General features: G+C 42.6%; 1 protein-coding gene across 2 annotated transcripts in view; it reads right to left on the minus strand.

Annotated features, from left to right (window-relative positions):
• LOC137375174 (presenilin-associated rhomboid-like protein, mitochondrial) overlaps window positions 1–22,751 on the minus strand; it is a 52,089-nt gene that overhangs the window by 7,903 nt on the left and 21,435 nt on the right. For both annotated transcript variants that reach the window (XM_068041928.1, XM_068041927.1), the window contains 5 exons: window positions 22,347–22,442; window positions 21,266–21,415; window positions 16,965–17,035; window positions 15,845–15,946; window positions 14,857–14,954 (listed from right to left, as the gene is read on the minus strand). In XM_068041928.1, coding sequence (XP_067898029.1) covers window positions 14,857–14,954; window positions 15,845–15,946; window positions 16,965–17,035; window positions 21,266–21,415; window positions 22,347–22,442 — 517 coding nt within the window. The remainder of the gene's footprint in view (window positions 1–14,856; window positions 14,955–15,844; window positions 15,947–16,964; window positions 17,036–21,265; window positions 21,416–22,346; window positions 22,443–22,751) is intronic.

Here is a 22,751-nt window from a genome sequence, read left to right on the forward strand (position 1 = left end):
ATTGTGGTTGTTGGAGGCCAATCGTCTCAGCCCCAGGACATCACTGCAGGGATTCCTCAGGGTAGTGTTCTAGGTCCAACCATCTTCAGCTGCTTCATCAATGACCTTCCCTCCAGCATAAGGTCAGAAGTGGCAATGTTCACGGATGATTCCAGTGTTCAGTACCATTCGTAACTCCTCAGATACAGAAGCAGTCCGCACCCTGATGCAGCAAGACCTGGACAACCTTCAGGTTGTCAGTCTGGGCTGACAAGTGGCAAGTGAAATTTGCGCCACACAAGTGTCAGGCAATGACCAACTCCAACAAGAGAGAATCTAACCATCTCTCCTTGACATTCAATGGCATTACCATCTCTGAATTCCCCACCAATATCCCGGGGGTTACCATTGACCAGAAACTTAACTGGACCAGTCATGTAAATACTGTGGCTACAATAGCAGGTCAAAGGCTGGGAATTCTGCAGTGAGTAACCTCACCTCCTGCCCACCATCTACAAGGCACAAGTCAGGAGTGTGATGGAATACTCTCCACTTGGACTGGACTTGTATTCTCCAGGCAACAACACTCAAAGAGCTCGACACCATCCAGGACAAAGCAGCCCGCTTGATTGGCACCCCATCCACCACCTTAAACATTCACTCCCTCCACCACCGGCACAGAGTGGCAGCAGTGTATACCATATATAAAATGCTCTGCAGCACCTCACCAAGCTTCCTTCAACTGGACCTTGCAAATTTGTTCCCACTACCACCTAGAAGGACAAGGGAAGCAGATGAATGGGAACACCAGGACTTGCAAGTTCCCTTCCAAGTTGCACACCATCCTGATGTGGAACTGTATCGTTATTCCTTCACTGTCACTGGGTCAAAAACCTGGAACCTCCTTAAGGCAGCGGCTCACTACCACCTTCTCAAGGGCAATTGGGGATGTGCAAAAAGTGCTGGCCTTGCCAGCGGCATTCGCAACCCATGAAAGAATAAAAAAAAGCTCTACAGGGCTGTGTGTAAAGAAATTTCACTTAAACTGCAAGTGTTACTTTTATGCTATTTGTACTGGAAAAACTACAATGATTTGAAAGCAAGCCAACTACAAAAGGAGTTATCCCAATTATCAGACATGGTAACTCTGGAATTACCTGGCTAGATCAGTCAGTTGAACAATCAGCTTACATTAATAAGCAGTTGGGGAATAAACTGTCATCCTGCGAGGCTGGGTGGCAGGTTTCACATCATCCCACCATGCCAATCAGTTCTTTAGTTTTCAAAAAGCTCTGTTAATTGTAAAATACATGATAGCCAAAATACAGTGGATACCAGTATTCTTGGCAGGGGCTTGAACTGTGTACTGCACTAAGTTACACAATGGCATTTCACCTCTGGAATCTGGGGTCAAATACAGTCCAGATATGACATGGAAGATCTTGAGTGCCTCAATTTAGTTCCTACTTCCCTTAAACCCACAGCACAAAACTACCCCTAATTCAGCATTAAACTGACAATGCCACTCAGAAGCTTCAGGATGGCTAGCGTAGGAAGTGGCAAAATATCACACTGGTTCAGTACAGAGAGCTCTTCTGAGGATGGGCTAAGGTGCATTGATGAGACATGCAGAGGGAGAGATGCACTACATCTAACCATATTGTAGCAGACTTGGGAGTGTAGGTATCATCCTGGTAAATCACTGCCAGAATTTCTCCAAGGGCAGTATATGTCCTTCAAAATTTGAGGGGCTCAAAACTAAATGCTGTATTCCACAAGATCCAACCAGCTCTGCAGAACTGCTGTAGTACTTCATTATTTTATATTCTATGAAACAAATCCAGAGATCCCTGGATGACAAAAGAGATAGAGTGTGAGATGAAGCAGAAAAAGGGTGCCTATGACAGATGTCAGGTGGATAACACAATTGAGAACCAGGCTGAATATAGAAGGTTCCGAGCGGAAATGAAGAAACAAATAAGAGAAGCACAGAGATAGTATAAGAGATTGGCAGCTAACACACGGGAATCCAAAAATCTTCTATAGGCATATAAATAGGAAAAGTGAGTTAAAAAGAGTGGGGTTCATTAGGGACCTAAAAGGGGATTTACACATGGAGAAAGAGGGCATGGCTGAGGTACTAAATGAGTATTATGCATCTGTCTTTACCAAGGAAGAAGATGCTGTCCAAGTCAAAGTGAAAGAGGAGGTAGTTGAGCCACTGGATGGGCTAAAAATTGATAAAGAGGAGGTATTAGATAGGTTGGCTGTACTTAAAGGTGGTAAGTTACCAGGACCGGACGAGATGCATCCAAGGATTCTGAGGGGAGTAAGAGAAGAAATTGTGAAGGCACTGGCCATAATCTTCCAATCCTCTTCAGATACAGGGGTGCTGCCAGAGGAGTGGAGAATTGCAAATGTTCCGCCCTTGTTCAAAAAAGAGTGTAAGGATCAGCCCAGCAACTATAGGCCAGTCAGTTTAACTTCAGTGATGGGAAAGCTTTTAGAAATGATAATTCAGGACAGCATTACCAGTCACTTGGACAATTGTGAATTAATTAAGGAAAGCCAGCACGGATTTGTTAAGGGCCAATCATGTTTAATTAACTTGCTTGAGTTTTTTGATGAGGTAACAGAGAGGGTTGATGAGGGTCATGCAGTTGATGTGTTGTACATGGAACTCCAAAAGGCATTTGATACAAGTGCCAAATAACAGGCTTCTCAGCAAAGGTAAAGCCCACAGAATAAAAGGGGCAGCAGCAGCAGCAAGGATTCAAAACTGACTGAGTGACAGGAAACAGAGTGGTTGCAAATGATTGTTTTTCAGACTGGAGGAAGGTGTATACAGTGGGGCTCCCCAGGAGCCGATGTTAGGACCACTGCTTTTCTTGATCAATATTAATGACATAGACTTTGGTGTACAGGGCACAATTTCAAAATTTGTGGATGTCAAAAAACTTGGAAGTTTTATGACCTGTGAGGATAGTGATAAACTTCAAAAGGACATGGACAAGTTGGTGGAATGGGCAGACATGTGGCAGATGAAATTTAATGCAGAGAAGTGTGAAGTGATTCATTTTTGTAGAAAGAATGAGAAGTAGCGATATAAATTAAAGCGTGCAATTCTAAACGGAGCGCAGGAGCAGAGGGGTAATTGTGCACAAATCATTGAAGGTGGCAGGGCAGGTTGAGAAAACGGTTAATAAAGCATACAGGATCCTCAGCTTTATAAATAGTGGCATAGAGTACAAAAACAAGGAAGTTATGATAAACCTGTATAAAACCCTGGTTCAGCCTCAGCTGGAGTATTGTGTCCAATTCTAGGCACCACACTTTAGGAAGGACATGAAGGCATCAGAGAGGGTGCAAAAAAAGTTTTATGAGAATAGTTCCAGTGGTGAGGAACTTCAGTTACGTGCATAGGTTGTAGAAGCTGGGGCTGTTCTCCTTGGAGAAGATGTTGTGGACATGTGAGAAGCGATAGGGCTGGTTTCCCCCTTTTTCACTTCTCGACTGACTAAAAACAGTGTGTTTTTTCAAAAAAAAGGTGTTTTTTAATCCGCGTGTTTTAATTGTCAAGAACAGATGATTGACAGATTTTCTCAATGTTTAAAAGAAAGATTTTTTTACACGACACCCGTATTATACGCAACACCCACTTTCTCACTCATACAGATACACGCACTCAAGAAAAGATAGAAATTATAAAGATAACATGCATTAGGTCTGACAATTTTAAAGAGTTCTCAGTTAAACTTGCTTTTCCCTGGGGTGAACACTTGAAACAGTGCAGACCTGTAATCTTTTCCCTTATTCACTGAAGAAAGACTTGAAAGGTTCAAGAAACGGATGCGCTGTTTAGACTGCTTATTACATTCCATCTAAAGGTCAATGGCGAAGTCCTGCTATGGGTTCTCAGCTAGGGAGTTCAAGGCCAAACTCCAGTCTCTGCCTACATGGAGTTCAATGCCAGTAATCTTAGGCAGGGTCCTTTCTCTTTGGTGGCATAGATGTATCTCTTTTGTCTGCCCAGAATATATCTTTATTAAAGCTCCTTATCAGAAACCTAGTTTCTGTCATGAGACCATAGTTTCACTTCCCACTACCCTCATAAATGGCATCTGATGGTTACGCTATTGTTAGACAATGGAATCCAGGAGTGATTTATCTCGTCTTGATACAGTAGAGCTTTTTCCACCCATTTTTTTGAATTTAATTTTGGAGTCAAATAGTCTGCAACATCATTGTTAACCCAGTCAGTTGGAGAAAAGCAGCCATTACCACAGAAAGGGTCGTTTGCATTTTAATAATTTCTCAGGGATGTGTCCAGAAAGGTTGTTTGTATTCTGTGGGCTTTACCTTTGCTGAGAAGACTTGTCCAGACGTGAAAATTAGCTCAGGGTTCTTGTAATTCTGTGTGTATTGGCAGGAAAGGTCACCTGACCTCTTACTCCATTCTCTTTTACAAGAAAAGTGTCAGTTTCAGGTTTATTTCATAAGTTCATCTTATAGTTCATAAATTCGGATTGTTTGGGCGTAACAAAGAAAAGATTAAGAGGAGATTTGATAGAGGTGTTCAAAATCATGAGGGGTCTGGACTGAGTAGATAGGGAGAAACTGTTCCCATTGGTGGAAGGATCCAGAACCAGAGGACACGAATTTAAGGTGATTGGCAAAAGAAACAACAGTGACATGAAGTAAAACTTTTTTACACAGTGAGTAATTAGGATCTGGAATGTACTGCTTGATAGTGTGGTGGAGGCAGATTCAATTGAGGCCTTAAAGAGTATTCGATAATAATCCGAACTTTGAACAAGTATTTTGGTAAAAGACAATAAAGGATCACAAGAACAGTCGAAAAACAAAGGACAAAAAGGAGGTAGGAACTTGAAACGATCACTATCACTAGAGAAAAAGTACTAGGAAAACTATTCGGACTAAAGACTGACATGTCCCCTGGACTTAATGGCCTGCATCCTGGGGTCTTAAAAGAAGTGGCTGCAGAGATAGTGGATGTATTCCTTGTAATCTTCCAAAACTGCCTAGATTCTGGATAGGTCCCAGTGGACTGGAAAACCACAAATGTAATGCTCCTATTGAAGAAAAGAGTGAGACAGAAAACAGGAAACTATGGGCCAGTTGGCCTAACTTCTGTCATTGGAAAAATGCTGGAATTTGTTATTCAGAAAGTAGTAGCAGGTCATTTAGAAAATTATAATATAATCAAGCAGAGTCAACATCATTTTCTGAAAGGGAAATCATGCTTGACAAATTTATTAGTGTTCTTTGAGGATGTAATAAGCAGGATTGATAAAGGGGAACCAACAGATGGAGTGTATTTGGATTGCCAAAAGGCATTCGATAAGGAGCCACATAAAAAGTCACTGCACAAGATAAGAGCTCATGGTTTTGGGGGTAATTTTAGCATGAATAGAGGATTGGCTAACTAAGAGGAAACAGAGTCGGAATGGGTCATTTTCAGGTTGGCAAACTATAACCAGTGGGGTGCCAAGTGCTGGAGCCTCAACTATTTACAATCTATATTAATGACTTGGATGAAGAGACAGAGTGGATTGTAACCAAACTTGCGGACGAGTCGTGGGACAGCAAGTTGTGAGGAGAACATAAAGAGTCCACAAAGGGATAGGTTAAGCGAGTGGACAAAAATTTGGCAGATGGAAAATAATGTGGGAAAATGTGAGGGTATGCACTTTGGTAGGAAGAATAGAAAAGCAGATTATTTAAATAGAGAGATACAGAATGCTGCGGTACAGAGGGATATGGGTCTCCTCATGAAGGTACAGCAAGTAATTAGCAAGGCAAATGGAATGTTGGTCTTTATTGCAAGGGGATGGAGTATAAAAATAGGGAAGTCTTGCTAAAGCTGTACAGGGTGAGACCACACCTAGAATACTTTGTACAGCGCTGGTCTTATTTAAGGAGGGATATACTTGCATTAGAGGCAGTTCAGAGAAGGTTCACTAAGTTGATTCCTGGGATGAACGAGCTGTCTTATGAGGAAAGATTGAGTAGGTTGGGCCTATATACTCATTGGAGTTTAGAAGAATGAGAGGTGATCTTATTGAAACATACAAGATTTTGAAGGGGCTAGACAGAGTAGATGCTGACAGGATGTTTCCCCTCATGGAGCATCTAGAACTAGGTGGCACAGTTTCAGAATCAGGGTCTCCCATTTAAGACAGAGATGAGGAGGAATTTCTTCTCTCAGAGACTGTTAATCTTTGGAATTCTCCACTCTAGACAGCAGTGGAGGCTGGGTCATTGAATATATTCATGGCTGAGTTAGACAGATTTTTAATCTACAAGGGAGTCAAGGGTTACGGGGTCAGGCAGGAAAGTGTTGTTAATTCTACAATCAGATCAGCCATGATCTTATTGAAATAGCCTACTCCTGCTCCATGTTCTTATGTTATGAAGAGAAAAAGTTTGTAGGACTACAGGGGAAAGGGACTCGGCGAGTTGCTCTTGAAGAGAGCTGGCATGGACACAAAGAGCCGAATGGTCTCCTTCTGTGCTGTAACCATTCTATGATTGTAGGAATATTATGATGAAACCCTATTCTAACTGTAATTTGCACCAGCCAGCTGGTATTACTGGCTTATGTGCTTGGACCCCGAAAACCATCTGTTCATCTACCCACCCAGAGTTAGTCATTTAGATTATACTCCCATCTGACAATATGTACCATTTCACACTTTCATATGCTAATATTCTCCACTTACTTTATCTATGTCCTGTTCCTACTGTCTTAACAATTCTCCATCCATTTCGGCTTAGCATAATCTACAAGCTTGAATATACTCCCCTCTACTGCCAACTCCATTTCATTTACACTGAGTGAAATGCAGGTTGCCAGCATTTGAGAACATCCATTTTTCCCCAATCTTCCTCCAGCCTCCTATCCACCAATCAATTTCCCATTCATGCAGTCAGGTCACCTCCAATTCTGATCCACAATGTCCATTAGTAATCTTGCTTGCACAACATTTTGAAATTCCCTGGATAGGACATACATTGATTCTACTGTCAAATAATTCTATTAGGTTTGGTGGATATGATCTACCTTTTATAAACCTTTTGCCTGTTGTCTTAAACACTCTCCCTAATCAGCTTATATTTCAATGCTTGCTTTATTCTGTCCATGGTAGATATTCTTCACCACTGGTGCAGTTACCTGATATGTTGTTTTCTCCTTTCTTTTCAATTGAAGGTGTAACATTTTCTAATTTTTAATTCTCTGGTGCTATCCCTAATGCAGTAAGCACTGGAAGATTATAATTAACACATTTACAATTTCCTTTCCCATTTCTTTTGGAAACCATTTGGCCCTGAGGATCTACTTGGCTTCAATCTGTTATGATCCTGGTTGTTTTTTTTCGGGAAGTATGCGGTGTGTCTTTAAGACAGCAAAGGATCAGTGCTGCTTTAAGAACAAGCTAGCCTCAGAAGTTACCAGCATTTTGATTGCTGTTGGACACAACCATATGGAGAGGGAATCAACCGGCTTCAAAGGGTGCATCCTGGTTGCCTTGGATACAGCCACTCAGAGACTGCGGTTAGCTATACAATGTTGCGATTAACTTTTGAAACTAGCTGAAAAATTGGCTTTTGACAGACACAGACTATGCTGCCAGCATGTACTGGAGGAAACAGGAGAGCTCTCCGTCTGTCTACTTAAACCCTATTTATTATAGTCTCTCAAAATTTTAAAGAAGCTTCAAGCCAGATTAATTTCTTTAAAAGAAAATAACCAATTATTTTAACTGCAATTGCTGTGTTCATCGCTGGAAAAGAAGAGCAACACTTCAACTGCTGAACTAGACTACTGTCTGTCCTACTGTTGAAGAACCTTTTTTCCCATTGGACAACTGCGAAGACGTCAAGCAACCTTGGACCGTTTCTACATTGGAAGATACCATTTCAGCAAAGGAAATAATTTTTCCTTTTTTTTTAAATGTTAATGTTGTTTATATCTTAGTAATGCTTAAGAATATAGTCATTTCTAATAAACAGTTAATTTGTTGATCTAAAGATAGCTGGTTTGGTTCGACTCATTCGGGGGTTAATAGGTGAATCAATTTGGTTGTGACTTTCTTTAATTTGGAAAATTTAAACTGATATGTTATGCGATCTGTGGAGGGACGGGACTGAATTGACAGTGTGTTTCTCCCACCGAAATCAGATCATATATTTTGATTGGGGGTTTTGTCTTGAGTGGTCATGTCTTAACATATTAATTGGGGGCTCAATCGTGATTGAATCATATTTAATTAAGTGGCTCACGTCCGGGATCAGAATCAGACTAATTGGAGGGCTCGCATTTGGAATCATATTAATCACTCGTCTCTGGGTCAATTGTTAACTCGACTGTTAGGATCTAAATCTAACGTCAATTTCAAAGAAGATAAAAAGAACCATGTCTCTTGTATAATAAGGTACAGTCTATACCATTGTAATGGCATTAGTGGTTTGCAGCAGAGTTTTTGGGAAAGCAGAATGTTTTCCTGAGTGACTTGATAACTTTAACTAAGAACAAGTTAAAAGAACTGGCAGTGAAATTGGGGTTGGAATTGAAATTAAGTGCCAAAAAAGCAGAGATAATTGACATAATAGCGAACATCTGGAATTAGAAGATCATGATGATGATGAAGGGGAATACGAGGAATAAGAGGTTAATAAGTCTGAGAGTGATGCAGTGGTATTGGCTAGGATTCAGTTAGAAATGAGAAAACTTGAATTGGAAGACAGGGAGAAAGAGAGGGAATTTAAGTTAAAAGAAATGGAACTAAGACAAAGGGGTTGTCATGAATCCAGGGAAAATTCGGGTCAGGAAGAATCTGAATTTAGCTCAGGACCCAGTGAAAAGTTGTTTAAATTTATACAGGTACTTCCTAAGTTTGGGGAAAGGGATGTAGAGGCATTTTTCATATCTTTTGAAAAAATAGCCAAACAGATGAAATGGCTGAAAGAAAGCTGGACACTGCTTATACAGGGCAGGTTGGTCGGCAGAGCTCATGAAGCATATGCCATGCTTCCTGAAGAGGCTTCTGCAGATTATGAGATGGCATAAAAGGCTATTCTTGCTGCGAATGAGTTAGTCCCTGAAGCTTACCATCAGAAGTTTAGGAACTTATGGAGGTTGGCTGGGCAGACATATTTAAAATTTGAGAGGATGAAGCAAATTAATTTTGATCGTTGGATACAGGCATTAATGTTGGAAACCACGAGAACCTTTGACAATTGATTCTCTTAGAAGAGTTCAAAAACTCCATTCCTTCAGTAGTGAGAACTCATATAGATAACCTGAAAGTTTTGAAAGCTAGGCAAGCAGCGGAAATTGCTGATGATTTTGAACTTGTGAATAAGCCAACCTATTTTGCCTATCACCCCCATAAACACGAGAAGGATAGAAAGTGGGAGAGTGAAAGGAAAGCAAGTAGCCGGGGACAAGAAGGAACAGCTGGGAATGCCCCAGGATCACCTCCTCAGGTCAGAAAGGAATGTGTTGAGGGTAGAAGTGAGGTGCGCAAGCCAAAATATCATTATTGCCACAAAATGGGTCATCTTGGTTCAGAGTGCTGGAAATTGCGAGGTAAACCCAGAGGACTTGTTGGGGTACGCAAAGCTAGTGCAGAGGAAAAGACTCTGACTGACAGTATAGCAGACCAGGCTATAGCTTTAACGACAGTGGTGAAACCAGATACTAAAACTGAAAGGAGTGTAGAGGTTAAGAATAAAATACCTGAGAATTATAATGAATATCTGTCAAAGGGGAGAGTAAATCCATCTCCTGTAAGTGAAGCAGGAAAACCTATCATTATACTCAGGGACACAGGAGCAACCCAAACAACTCTTGCTGGGGAAAGATAAAAGGTTTCCACCAGAGATGCCTTGAACGCTAATCTTTTAGTTAATGGAATTGGTGGGGAGTATGTACCCGTACCTTTCTATAAAGAAAGCCTAGAGAGTGACTTAATATCTGGGATAGTAACAGTTTGCCAGTAGAAGAAATTGATCTACTTGTAGGAAATGATTTGGCTGGATCAAAAGTATCAGTTTCTCCTATAATTACAGAGGAACCGAGTGCAATTGAGGAAATGGAGCAATTACAGGAACAAGTTCCGGGAATATTTCCTGCGTGTGTAGTCACCCGAGCAATAGCTAAACATTATCCGTTTTCGGAGGTAAAAGGGGCACAACAAATAGATAGCCAAGTATCTGAAACCTTAGTTGGGGATTTAGATAATCCAAATGAGATCACCTATCATTGCAGCACAGCGAGCTGATCCAGAATTATACCGAATAGCACAGACGGCTCTGTCGGAAGCTGAGGCGAAGGGAGCTCCGGAAGGCTATTATATGGCAAACGGGGTTTTGAGGAGGAAATGGAGACCACCTCATTGATCTTTCGATGAAGACTGCACAGTTGTTGAACAGATAATGGTACCACCTAACTATCGCCAAGGATTATGAAGGTTATTTACTTATTTAGAGATACAGCACTGAAACAGGCCCTTCGACCCACTGAGTCTGTGCCGACCAATAACCACCCATTTATACTAATTTTGCAGTAATCCCATATTCCCTACCACCTACCTACACGAGGGGCAATTTACACTGGCCAATTTACCTATCAACCTGCAAGTCTTTGGCTGTGGGAGGAAACTGGAGCACCCGGCGAAAACCCACGCGGTCACAGGGAGAACTTGCAAACTCCGCACAGGCAGTACCCAAAATCGAACCCAGGTCCCCTGGAGCTGTGAGGCTGTGGTGCTAACCACTGCGCCACTGTGCTGCCCCAAAGCACACGACATTCATTTGGCAGGCCATAGGGGAATTCGGAAGACCAAATCACATATAAGCCAACATTATTAATGGCCAGTTCTTACAAAGGATGTGAGACAATTTTGTAGGACATGCATACCTGTCAAATGGTGGGAAAGTTACAACCTACCATAAAACCAGGGGATGATGTATAAGTGTTGTTACCATTACAGGGAGAACCATTAAAAGCACAGTTCAGTGGCCCATATAGAGTGACCAAAAGAGTGGGTAAGGTAGATTACTTGATTGACACCCCTGATCGCCGGAAGAAGAACCGGTTGTGTCACATCAATATGCTCAAGCAATATTACCACAGGGAGGAGGAAACATAGAAAATAGGAGCAAGAGTAGGTCATTTGGCCCTTTGAGCCTGCTCCGCCATTCATTACGATCATGGCTGATCATCCAACTCAGTAACCTGTTCTCGCTTTCTCCCCTTATGCTTTGATCCCTTTCGCCCCAAGAGCTATATCTAACTTCTTCTTGAAAACATACAATGTTTTGGCCTCAACTGCTTTCTGTGGTAGCAAATTCCACAGGCTTACCATTCTCTGGGTGAAGTAATTTCTCCTCATCTCAGTCCTGACAGGTTTACCCCATATCCTTATACTATGACCATTGGTTCTGAACTCCCCCACCATTGGGAACATCCGTCCTGCATCTACCCTGTCAAGTCCTGTTAGAATTTTATAGGTTTCTATGAGATCCCCCCTCACTCTTCTGAACTCCAGCGAATATAATCCTAACCGACTCAATCTCTCCTCATACGTCAGTCCCGCCATTCCAGGAATCAGTCTGGTAAACCTTCGCTGCGCTCCCTCTATAGCAAGAACATCCTTCCTCAGATAAGGAGACCAAAACTGCACACAATATTCCAGGTGTGGCCTCACCAAGGCCCTCTATAATTGCAGCAAGACATCCCTGCTCCTGTACTCGAATTCTCTCGCCATGAAGGCCAACATACCACTTGCCTTTTTTACTGCCTGTTGCACCTTCATGCTTACCTTCAGCGACTGGTGTACAAGAACACCCAGGTCTCACTGCACATTTCCCTCTCTCAGTTTATAGCCGTTCAGATAATAACCTGCCTTCCCGTTTTTGCTACCAAAGTGGATAACCTCACATTTATCCACATTATACTGCAACTGCCATGCATTTGCCCACTCACTTAACTTGTCCAAATCACCCTGAAGCCTCTCTGCATCCTCCTCAAACTCACCCTCCCACTGAGTTTTGTGTCATCTGCAAATTTGGAGATATTACAAATTACAAAGCCAGTACAGGTATGTCAGGTAATTGGGACTGTTGAGAAGGAAAAGGATAGTGAGGATGAGGCAGAAGCAGACCTAGGAAATTCTTAGATTGAACCTCCAACTATCAGATTAGCGAATGCAGAATAGCTAAGAAAATTAGACAATATGCTTTTACATTAAGAGACAAAATAGCGTGAAGTCCTAACCAGGGTTTTCACAACGTTTCAAAAGGTTTGTAGGGATAAGCCGGGATGTACCTTAGCCACACATGATGTGGGTATAGGGGGATCCATTCCTTTAAAACAACATAATATAAAAGCAAAATACTGTGGAGGCTGGAAATTTGAAATAAAAACAAGAAATGCTGGAAATACTCAGCAGATCTGGCAGCATCTGTGGAGAGAGAAGCAGAGTTAATGTTTCAGGTCAGTGACCCTTCATCAGAACCAGTTAACTCTGCTTCTCTCGCCACTGATGCTGCCAGACCTGCTGAGTATTTCCAGCATTTCATGTTTTTATTCCTTTAAAACAATACCCTTGCCGCTTAGGTCCAGTCAGACAGGCCCAAATGGAAGCAGAGGTACAATGCATGCTGAAGGGCAGCTTAGTTGAACCTAGTCAGGACAGCTGGAATTCGCAGGTGGTCTTGATACCTAAACCTAGTGGGTCGCTCAAACTTGCATAGACTATAGAAAAGTAACTGCAGTAAAGAAGACAGACTCCTACCCAGATTCTCATTCAAAGGATTGTATGGACAGAGCGGGTAACACCATGTGTCTTAAAGAGACAGATGTGTTGGAATGATACTGTCAAATTCCTTTGACATCTCAAGATAAGAAAAAGTCAGCTTCTGTTACACCAGACAGTGTTTTCCAGTGTCAAGTGAGGCCACATAGGTTAAGGGTACTCGAGAAACTTCTCAGAGAATAGTGAACCCAGTAGTGGTCAGTGCTCCTAGCTGTGCAGTTCACCTAGCTGAAGCGATGGACAATAGGGACACTTGGAAGGAAAACACAAAACAACTGGAAGACTATGCTTGGAAATTTGAAATGGGTTAATTGGGACAACCTTTGAAAAATTCAAAGCCGAAAATGTTCCAGTGGAACTTGTTGCTGTAGTCCTACCATTTTTGAAAAACTGTACATCTGTAAATGCGGGGGAAAAAATTTGTTAGCGTTTTTTCAATTTGTATTTTTTATACATTGTAATAAAACGCATTTCGGGAATGGCGTTTCATTCTGCCAAGGGCGGAGGTGTTATGATCCTGGTGTTTTTTTTCCCGGGAAGTATGCAGTGTGTCTTTAAGACAGCAAAGGATCAGTACTGCTTTAAGAACAAGCCAGCCTCACGAGTTACCAAAAAGGTGCATTTTGGTTGCCATTGGATACAACCATACGAAGAGGGAACCAACCAGCTTCAAAGGACGCATCCTGGTCGCCTTGGATACAGCCACTCAGAGACTGCGGTTAGCTATACAATGTTGCGATTAACTTTTGAAACTAGCTGAAAAACTGGCTTTTGACAGACACAGACTTTGCTGCCAGCATGTACTGGAGGAAATAGGAGAGCTCTCCCTCTGTCTATTTAAACCCTATTTATTATACTCTCTCAAAATTTTAAAGAAGCTTCAAGCCAGATTAATTTCTTTAAAAGAAAATAACCAATTACTTTAACTACTGAATTGTAATTGCTGTGTTCATCGCTGGAAGAAGAAGAGCAACACTTCAACTGCTGAACTAGACTACTGACTGTCCTACTGTTGAAGAACCTTTTTCCCCTATCAGACAACTGCGAAGACTTCAAGCAACCTTGGACTGTTTCTACATTGGGAAGATTCTATTTCAGCAAGAGCATAGATCTGCAAGGACACTAACTTTTCCTGTTTTTAAAAAAAATATTGTTTATATCTTAGTAGTGCTTAAGAATTCAGTTTTTTCTAATAATCAGTTAATTTGTTGATCTAAAGATACCTGGTTTGGTTCGCCTCATTCGGGGTTTAATAGATGAATCAATTTGGCTGTGACTTTCTTCAATTTGGAAAGTTCAAAGTGATATGTTAGGCGATCTGTTGGAGGGATAGACTGAATTGACAGTTTCTCCCACCACAATCAGAATCATATATTTTGTTTGGGGGCTTTGTCTTGAGCAGTCGTGTCGCAACAAATCGCATTATTATGTTCTTTCCAACTGTTCCGTCAGTTTTTTCCGTGTGCTAATCTCTAGTTTTCTTTGTAATTCTGTGATCACATGATCCTTCTCACTTGTGAAGATCGAATACTACCTCTCTGCCTTAATCCACTACTTTTGTCAAGCCTAAATTTGTTTTTAAAGAGGCCTATTTCCATATTTCCTACCCTTTCTCTTGAGGTATTTATCAGTACTATTAGCAATTCTTTTTTTGCCAATACTCTCTCTTTGCCCTTATTATTTTCTTAGTCCCCCTTTATTCATTCTGTATTCTTGCAGCTGTCACTCTTGCCTAACATTCTTCACCCTAACTTAAGTCATCATTTTTTGTCTGACCACTTGTAGATTATAGTTGCATCACCCCATAATACCTTCATTGGTAATTCACCAATTACCTCTCCAAAAGATTACTTTGTTGGTCTGCAGAGTAATGACTAATAATTTCTCCTAACCATTGTCTTTTGAACCCAAGATGTTCAGGTCACTCAGGGCATTTTTTCACTACAATATCATGACACAGACAGAACGATGATGTGTCCACTGGACTCAACACAGAAAATAGTTGATGAGGCCGAAATGATGCCAAACTCACATTCCGAAAAATGCACCACCCAAGTGAGCTGCGTGGTCGAAAAACCTCCATCCCAGAATCAGGCCTGTTGTATCCATGGCAATAATCGCTTTCAGAGCCTGCAACAGACAAAACCAGCTGAAAACATTGCTGCAAATACCCACCCTAGCTGCTCATGGTTATATTTAGGAAACAGATGCAATATGCCCTGTCTTTTTCAAACAATAAGGACCAACTCAACAAGACTCAAAAGGTTCTAACTGAACCAAGCCATCCATCTATTTTAGTGCATCTTATATTTAGGGCAAGGCATTGTGAGAAGTATTATGTCAGTGGCATATCTTGAGGTTTGGATAAAAGTGAAGTATGAGACCAAATGTGTGTTATTTTCTAATACATACAGATTTTTTTTAAATACACTGAACAGTTTTGAGACAGTGTGCTGCTTGGGTACAGCAAATCTCACTGAAAGTCGTTCTATTTTAAATGGCTCCCATGACTGTTTCATATATTTCCTACACACTGCTATTAATTTTAATTTACACTAAAAAAAGTATAAATGCTGTAAGCTACATAATATGAATACTTCTATTGTACAGCAGTCTAACAGGTATGGTACTTGACTAGCAACCCAGAGGTCATGAGTTTCAACTCCACCCTGTGAAGTTGAGAAACTGAATTTAATAAATCTGGAAAATGACTACGACGTCTGTCAGAATGTTGTAATTACTCCATTGCTTCACTAATGCCTTTCAGGGAACGGAAACCACCACTCTTACCTGGTTTAGCCTAGATGGTACTCTGAATACTATCAGGCAATAAATGCTGACATGCCAATGTCGGTCACACCCCAAGAACTAAGAAGAGAGATTTATCCATGCATGAGTCAATTCCATTATTCTCTTATTTCTTAGGTGACAGGATTTGAAGAATAACTAGATAGATGCAACCCACTTTGCCAGACAGTAAATAAACCATGCCACACATAGAGGGTGCAAGTAACACTTACGTTACTGGCTGTGAAGGTGAACATAGGCAGCAGGATGATGGCTAGTTTCGCTTCTGGCATTTTGGAGCAGACCGCAGCAAGAATAGCCATAATTGCACCAGACTGGAATGAGAAAAAGACAAAAAAAAATAAGCCAGCTGATCCATGTTGTCTATATCTAGGTGGCAAAATTGGTCTGTAGGCGGTATGATGAAAATGACCTGGGTGCTGTTAATGCCATAAACCACTAGGACAATGTATGCCAAAGGCCTTCCTACAGCCTCTAACACAAGCTTTGGGAGTGCTGCTTCAGCATGTCAGAGAACTCAGCATTTAAATTCCTGCACACAAGAGCAGAGTTCAAGCTAGGGATCTTGTCCCCAGCTAAAGATCCTGTATCGTATTGGGAACCATGGATGTGCATCCCTCTGATGGAACCTATGTGATTCAAAAAAGCAATTGCAGGGTGGAGGAGCAGTTGAACATTTGAGTAAGTGATCACAGAGTCATCAGGTTCACCGTAAGGAAAAGGAAAGAGCAGCAGGAAAATTAAACTGTTAAACATTCAAGAGGCAGATTTCAGGAGGATGCACTCACGGTAAGAGAATAAACCAGAGCTTAAAAAAGTAGCAGGGCGCTAACTAGGGTGGGAAACATGTCTGAAGTAATAAGATTGATAAGTAAGGGATTGGTTAGGGCTATTTGATTTGGTACAGGATAGAAAAAAAAGCAGTAGACACAGGTAGGACATAAAAATAGCATTACTTCACTGAGAAGTGAGGGCTGGGGGGGATGGTTGTGAGTGATTTCAGAATAGTTTACCAAGAAAGGCTACAGGGATAACTAGCATAGATTTCTTCACTGTCTTATTGGACAAGTATCCGGTAGTGAGACATATGGTTGATTATTACTGTTAGGGCAGCAGGAAGGTAGACTAGATAGGTCCATGGTCTTTTCTAGCCTTGAGGTTTTCAACATTTCTCAAGAATATCTTTTTAATATAGGGAATTGTATTATTACAAACTGTTCACTACAGAACATTGCAGCACAGTTCGAGATCCCAAGACTTTATAATATATTACACCATGACGCAACTTTTTAAAAACAATATAAAACTTATCAAAATTAATGGGACACTTACAGCTCCGAGTGATGCCCCTAAGCGGCCGGAGGCAGTTTTATAGACATAACTGGCAAACGTGGAGATAACACCTAGATAAACACAAGAGGCAGAAAGCAATAAACTCACCAGCTAATATACAGAGGCTGTGTGTTAAATAACAGAGGAAAAGGAACAAATCAGTCAGAAAAACAAAATCTAAGCAAAGGTTGCTACTAGAAACGTTTGAGTGATCTAAATCATCTTACAAAAATATAACTCTATATCCCTCTACTGACTCAGTAAATAAATAATATGGAGCTGAACCATACAGACTATTGAGGTCCCAGTTCCACTGCTGTGCTTTACTAAGCTACGCAATCTTAGGCAGAGTAGAAATGGTGTTGCTACAAACAACTACAGTGTCATTGAGAAAGGAAGCGAGGAGAAGTGTGAGGTAATGCATTTGGGGAGGGCAAACAAAGCAAGGGAATACACAATAAATGGGAGGATATTGAGAGGGGTAGAAGAAGTGAGAGACCTTGGAGTAAATGTCCACAGGTCCCTGAAGGTGGCAAGACAGGTAGAGTGGTGAAGAAGGCATATGGAATGCTTTCCTTTATTGAATACATAAGCAGGGATGTAATTACTGTAACTGTATAAAACCCTGGTTAGGCCACAGCTGGAGTACTGCGTACAGTTCTGGTCAAAACATTACAGGAAAGACATAACTGCTCTGGACAGAGTACAAAGGAGATTTACAAGAATGTTGCCAGAGCTTGAAAGTTGCAGCTATAAGGAAAGATTGGATCGACTAGGGTTGTTTTCCTGAGAACAGAGGAGACTGAGGGGTGACTTAATTGAGGTGTACAAAATTATGAGGGGCCGAGATAGAGTAGACAGGATGACCCGGTTTCCCCGAGCAGAAAGGTCATTTAGCAGGGGCACAGATTTAAGGTGATAGGTAGAAGGATCAGAGAGGACATGATGAAAAACGTTTTCACCCAGAGAGTGTTGAATGTCTGGAATCCACAGCCCATATCAGTGGTGGAAGCAGAAACCCTCAACTCTTTTAATAGGTACCTGGACATGCGCCTGAAGTGCTGCAACCTGAAAGGCTACAGACAAGGTACTGGAAGGTGGGATTAGATTGGGCCGCTAGCTTTTTCAGCCGGCGCAGACACAATGGGCTGAATGGCCTCCTTCTGTGCTGTAACTTTTCGATGGTTCCATGGGTAAGAGGGACAATCCCAAACTCCACTACACACACTGTGTCTGCCCCTTGCCTCCACTACATACACTGTGTCTGCCCCTCGCCTCCACTACATACACTGTGTCTGCCCCTCGCCTCCACTACATACACTGTGTCTGCCCCTCACCTCCACTACATACACTGTGTCTGCCCCTCGCCTCTACTACATACACTATGTCAGCCCCTCGCCTCCACGACACACTCTGTGTCTGCCCCTTGCCTCCACTACGTACACTGTGTCTGCCCCTCACCTCCACTATATAGTGTCTGCCCCTCGCCTCCACTATAAACACTGTGTCTGGCCCTCAACCTCCACTACATACACTGTGCCTGCCCCTCAACCTCCACTACATACACTGTGTCTGCCCCTCACCTCCACGACTTACACTGTGTGTGCCCCTCGCCTCCACTACATACACTGTGCCTGCCCCTCAACCTCCACTACATACACTGTGTCTGCCCCTCACCTCCACGACTTACACTGTGTGTGCCCCTCGCCTCCACTACATACACTGTGTCTGCCCCCTCAACCTCCACGATATACACTGTGTCTGCCCCTCAACCTCCACCATATAAACTGTGTCTGCCCCCTCAACCTCCACTACATACACTGTGTCAGCCCCCTCAACCTCCACTACATACACTGTGTCTGCCCCTCAACCTCCACCACATACACTGTGTCTGCCCCTCTACCTCCACTACATACACTGTGACTGCCCCTCAACCTCCACTACATACACTGTGTCTGCCCCCTCAACCTCCACTATATATACTGTGACTGCCCCTCAACCTCCACCATATAAACTGTGTCTGCCCCCTCAATCTCCACTACATGCACTGTGTCTGCCCCTCAAACTCCACTACATACACTGTGTCTGCCCCCTCAACCTCCACTATATATACTGTGACTGCCCCTCAACCTCCACCATATAAACTGTGTCTGCCCCCTCAACCTCCACTACATGCACTGTGTCTGCCCCTCAAACTCCACTACATACACTGTGTCTGCCCCTCGCCTCCACTACATACACTATGTCAGCCCCTCGCCTCCACGACACACTCTGTGTCTGCCCCTTGCCTCCACTACATACACTGTGTCTGCCCCTCAACCTCCACTACATACACTGTGCCTGCCCCTCAACCTCCACTACATACACTGTGTCTGCCCCTCAACCTCCACTACATACACTGTATCTGCCCCTCAACCTCCACTACATACACTGTGTCTGCCCCTCAACCTCCACTACATACACTGTATCTGCCCCTCACCTCCACGACTTACACTGTGTGTGCCCCTCGCCTCCACTACATACACTATGTCTGCCCCCTCAACCTCCACTACATACACTGTGTCTGCCCCTCAACCTCCACCATATAAACTGTGTCTGCCCCCTCAAACTCCACAACATACACTGTGTCTGCCCCCTCAACCTCGACTACATACACTGTGTCTGCCCCTCAACCTCCACTACATACACTGTGTCTGCCCCCTCAACCTCCACTACATACACTGTGTCGGCCCCTCAACCTCCACTACATACACTGTGTCTGCCCCCTCAACCTCCACTACATACACTGTGTCTGCCCCCTCAACCTCGACTACATACACTGTGTCTGCCCCTCAACCTCCACTACATACACTGTGTCTGCCCCCTCAACCTCCACTACATACACTGTGTCGGCCCCTCAACCTCCACTACATACACTGTGTCTGCCCCCTCAACCTCCACTACATACACTGTGTCTGCCCCCTCAACCTCCACTACATACACTGTGGCTGCCCCCTCAACCTCAAGATTGCCCAAGAAGCAGGGACTGCACCCCACAAGCAGTGCGCCTCGTGTTACAAGGCACCCTCCCCGTGTGGCGAAGGCAGCCGCCGATCCCAGCGGCAACAGGAAGAGGCCCTTGATTGGCTGTTAATAAGCCACTTAAGGGTCTCAACTTGGCCTCTGGGCAGGAAGGCCGTTGTTGGCGTATCCCGCCCACTGGAAGATCACTTGGCGACGGGCCCTCTGCTCCCTACCGCGATACTGCATGCTCCCCTGCCTCAGGCGACCCATTAAATCCTGGCCACTGTGTCTGTCCCCTCAACCTCCACCACAGAGACTGTGTCTGTCCCCTCGCCTCCACCACTAACTCACATACTATTCTGTTCCCTGTAATCCACCACTACCTCATATACAGTGTCACCTCATCACTGGGCTCTCTAATCACTATCTTCCGTTTACTCTTTGCAGAACATCCTGCAACAAATTGTAATCTAAGTTAAAGATCCATTTTATTTGTCACTGTGAATCAGCCACCTAAAGCATTTTTGATGCTTTACCCTGGAAAACTCTTCTGAACCTTCTTTTTGTACTGATGTTCTACTAGCTATATGGAATATTCCAGACCCCATCCTTCCTCTATTTGACTCAGTGATCCTGGCACTGAATCTGCTCCACTCTTTTCTACTGTGATGGGTGACATACAGTCTTATCTCTGTCATATCTGTCAAATCATCCACTTTCTAGACACCAATAAGGCTTGTGATCCTGATGGTATCTTTTCCATTATCCTCAAGATGTGTGCCTTGAAATTTTATTCCTGCCCCATTATGTTTCAAGTCATAATCTACCTATTTCCTACCCTACCCTTGGTTCACCTCACCTTCAAAATATGGTAATTAATCCAAATATTTTGACTTTTCCTGACCTTGGACATCTTCAAATCCCTTTTTAGAATCTGCCACCATGCACTTCTAAACAGCAATCCCACACTCCTAGGCAGGATACAAAAAAAAGCCAATAGCCAATTCTTCTTTCACTGCTAAGCTCCAACCTTTCTTGTGTCTCTTTCCTTGTTGTCTTTGCTGCTCTGAATTTCCCCAAGATCCAACTATACTTGTGGTATATATTTTTCTTCCTTCCTATAATCTGAACATTGAAACAAAGGCTCATTGTACTGTATTCTAGTCTACTATGTCCAGGGCCTCAAAATGAATGTCTTACTTACACAAACAAATAGTACAGGGAAATACATAATATAACAAAGAGCAGTTCCTTAAATTCTACCTCTGATAAGAAGCTGTAATATAGATGTGAGTTACCTGATGATAGATAGACAGCCATGAACTGCTCCTGCCCGAGAAGCGACACGATGCTGGAGGAGAAACTCCACAGCACGTACATGTTTGCTGCCATGTGAAAGAATGAGTAGTGGCTGAAGGTCGACAGCACCATGGGTAAGCACAAAGTCTCTGAAAACAAGAAAGAAAACTGCCCATGAGTTTAAAAACTTTCTTGTGTAACGACAGCCGTCCCAAAGCCGTCTCAAGCAGTCCCAAACACTGGCCAAACAGAATGGAGTGCCAACAAAGCAACATGTTTCGAAATGAAGATTCTTCAATCTGATTGGTTGCCCTGTTCACACTGGTCCCCACTCTGTCTACTCTGTCCCATCAAGTACATCTGGCCAGACACAGCATGAACTAGATGTATAATACAGCTCTCTCTACACTGCCCCATCAAACACTCCCAGGGCAGGCAAGGGAGAGGTTAGATACAGAGTAAACATACACTATCCCATCAACAGTCCCAGGTTAGATACAGAGTAAACCTCCCTCTATATTGTCCCAGCAAACACTCCCAGGTCAGGTGCAGCACAGATTAGATACAGAGTAAAGCTCCCTACAATTCTATACTACCCCATCAAACACTCCCATGTTGTATACAGAGTAAAGCTCTGTCTATACTGTCCCATCAAAACTCCTGGCTTACAGAGTAACACTCCGCCCAGGTCAAGTACAGCACAGATACCATTCTTGGTTCTGAAAATCAGAATGCCACAATTGTGGGTTCACACCCATCAATAATTTGGTAAAAATTGTTTCACATTTATTTCATATAGAATGCACACAGGCAGCAGCAAAAGATTAATGTCTCTTGTGTCAGGGCTGAATTCATTGGTCTATCCCTCCTTCATAATAGAATTTTCAGCATTATATATTTAGATAACATATAAAAATAGATAAAAGAAAAGGCGACTTTTAAAAGGTACAAAGACTCTATGACAAAGGTTAAGCTCAAAGCACGCAAAGAATCCCAGACGGAAGCCTGGAAAGCACATTGAAAATGGATGTAAATCTTGAAGGGCATCAACTCTAAATTTTGAATACTTGTCACACTTACTGGAAGCAGGATTAGAGGTGAAATATTTCATCATGGTCCGCTGCATTGAAGGAACTCTCCACAAACAGAACACTAAAGCATTGGCTGCTATAATCCCTGCAAAAGAACAGAATCACTTAAAACTGCAAATGATTTAATTGCTGAGTAATCGGTAAAGGGCAGCCGAGGTGCATGTACTGGGTATGGTTCGATTTTAACAATATATGAGGCAGCTATTGAGATCTAGGAATGTTTTGAAAGCTTAGGACACCATCCACAAACCTTTATAAGTGATTTAACAGGCTGTAACAGCAAATCAAAGCCGAGGCGCTCTAAAATATAAACACCAACAGCAAGTCTGTCAGCATCAGAAAAAAGAAAATAGGATTTTCTTCCGGGTGAGTGCCTATTTTCTACTGTTACTCA

This window comes from Heterodontus francisci, chromosome 11 (assembly GCF_036365525.1).
Source record: "Heterodontus francisci isolate sHetFra1 chromosome 11, sHetFra1.hap1, whole genome shotgun sequence".
Classification (NCBI taxonomy): domain Eukaryota; kingdom Metazoa; phylum Chordata; class Chondrichthyes; order Heterodontiformes; family Heterodontidae; genus Heterodontus; species Heterodontus francisci.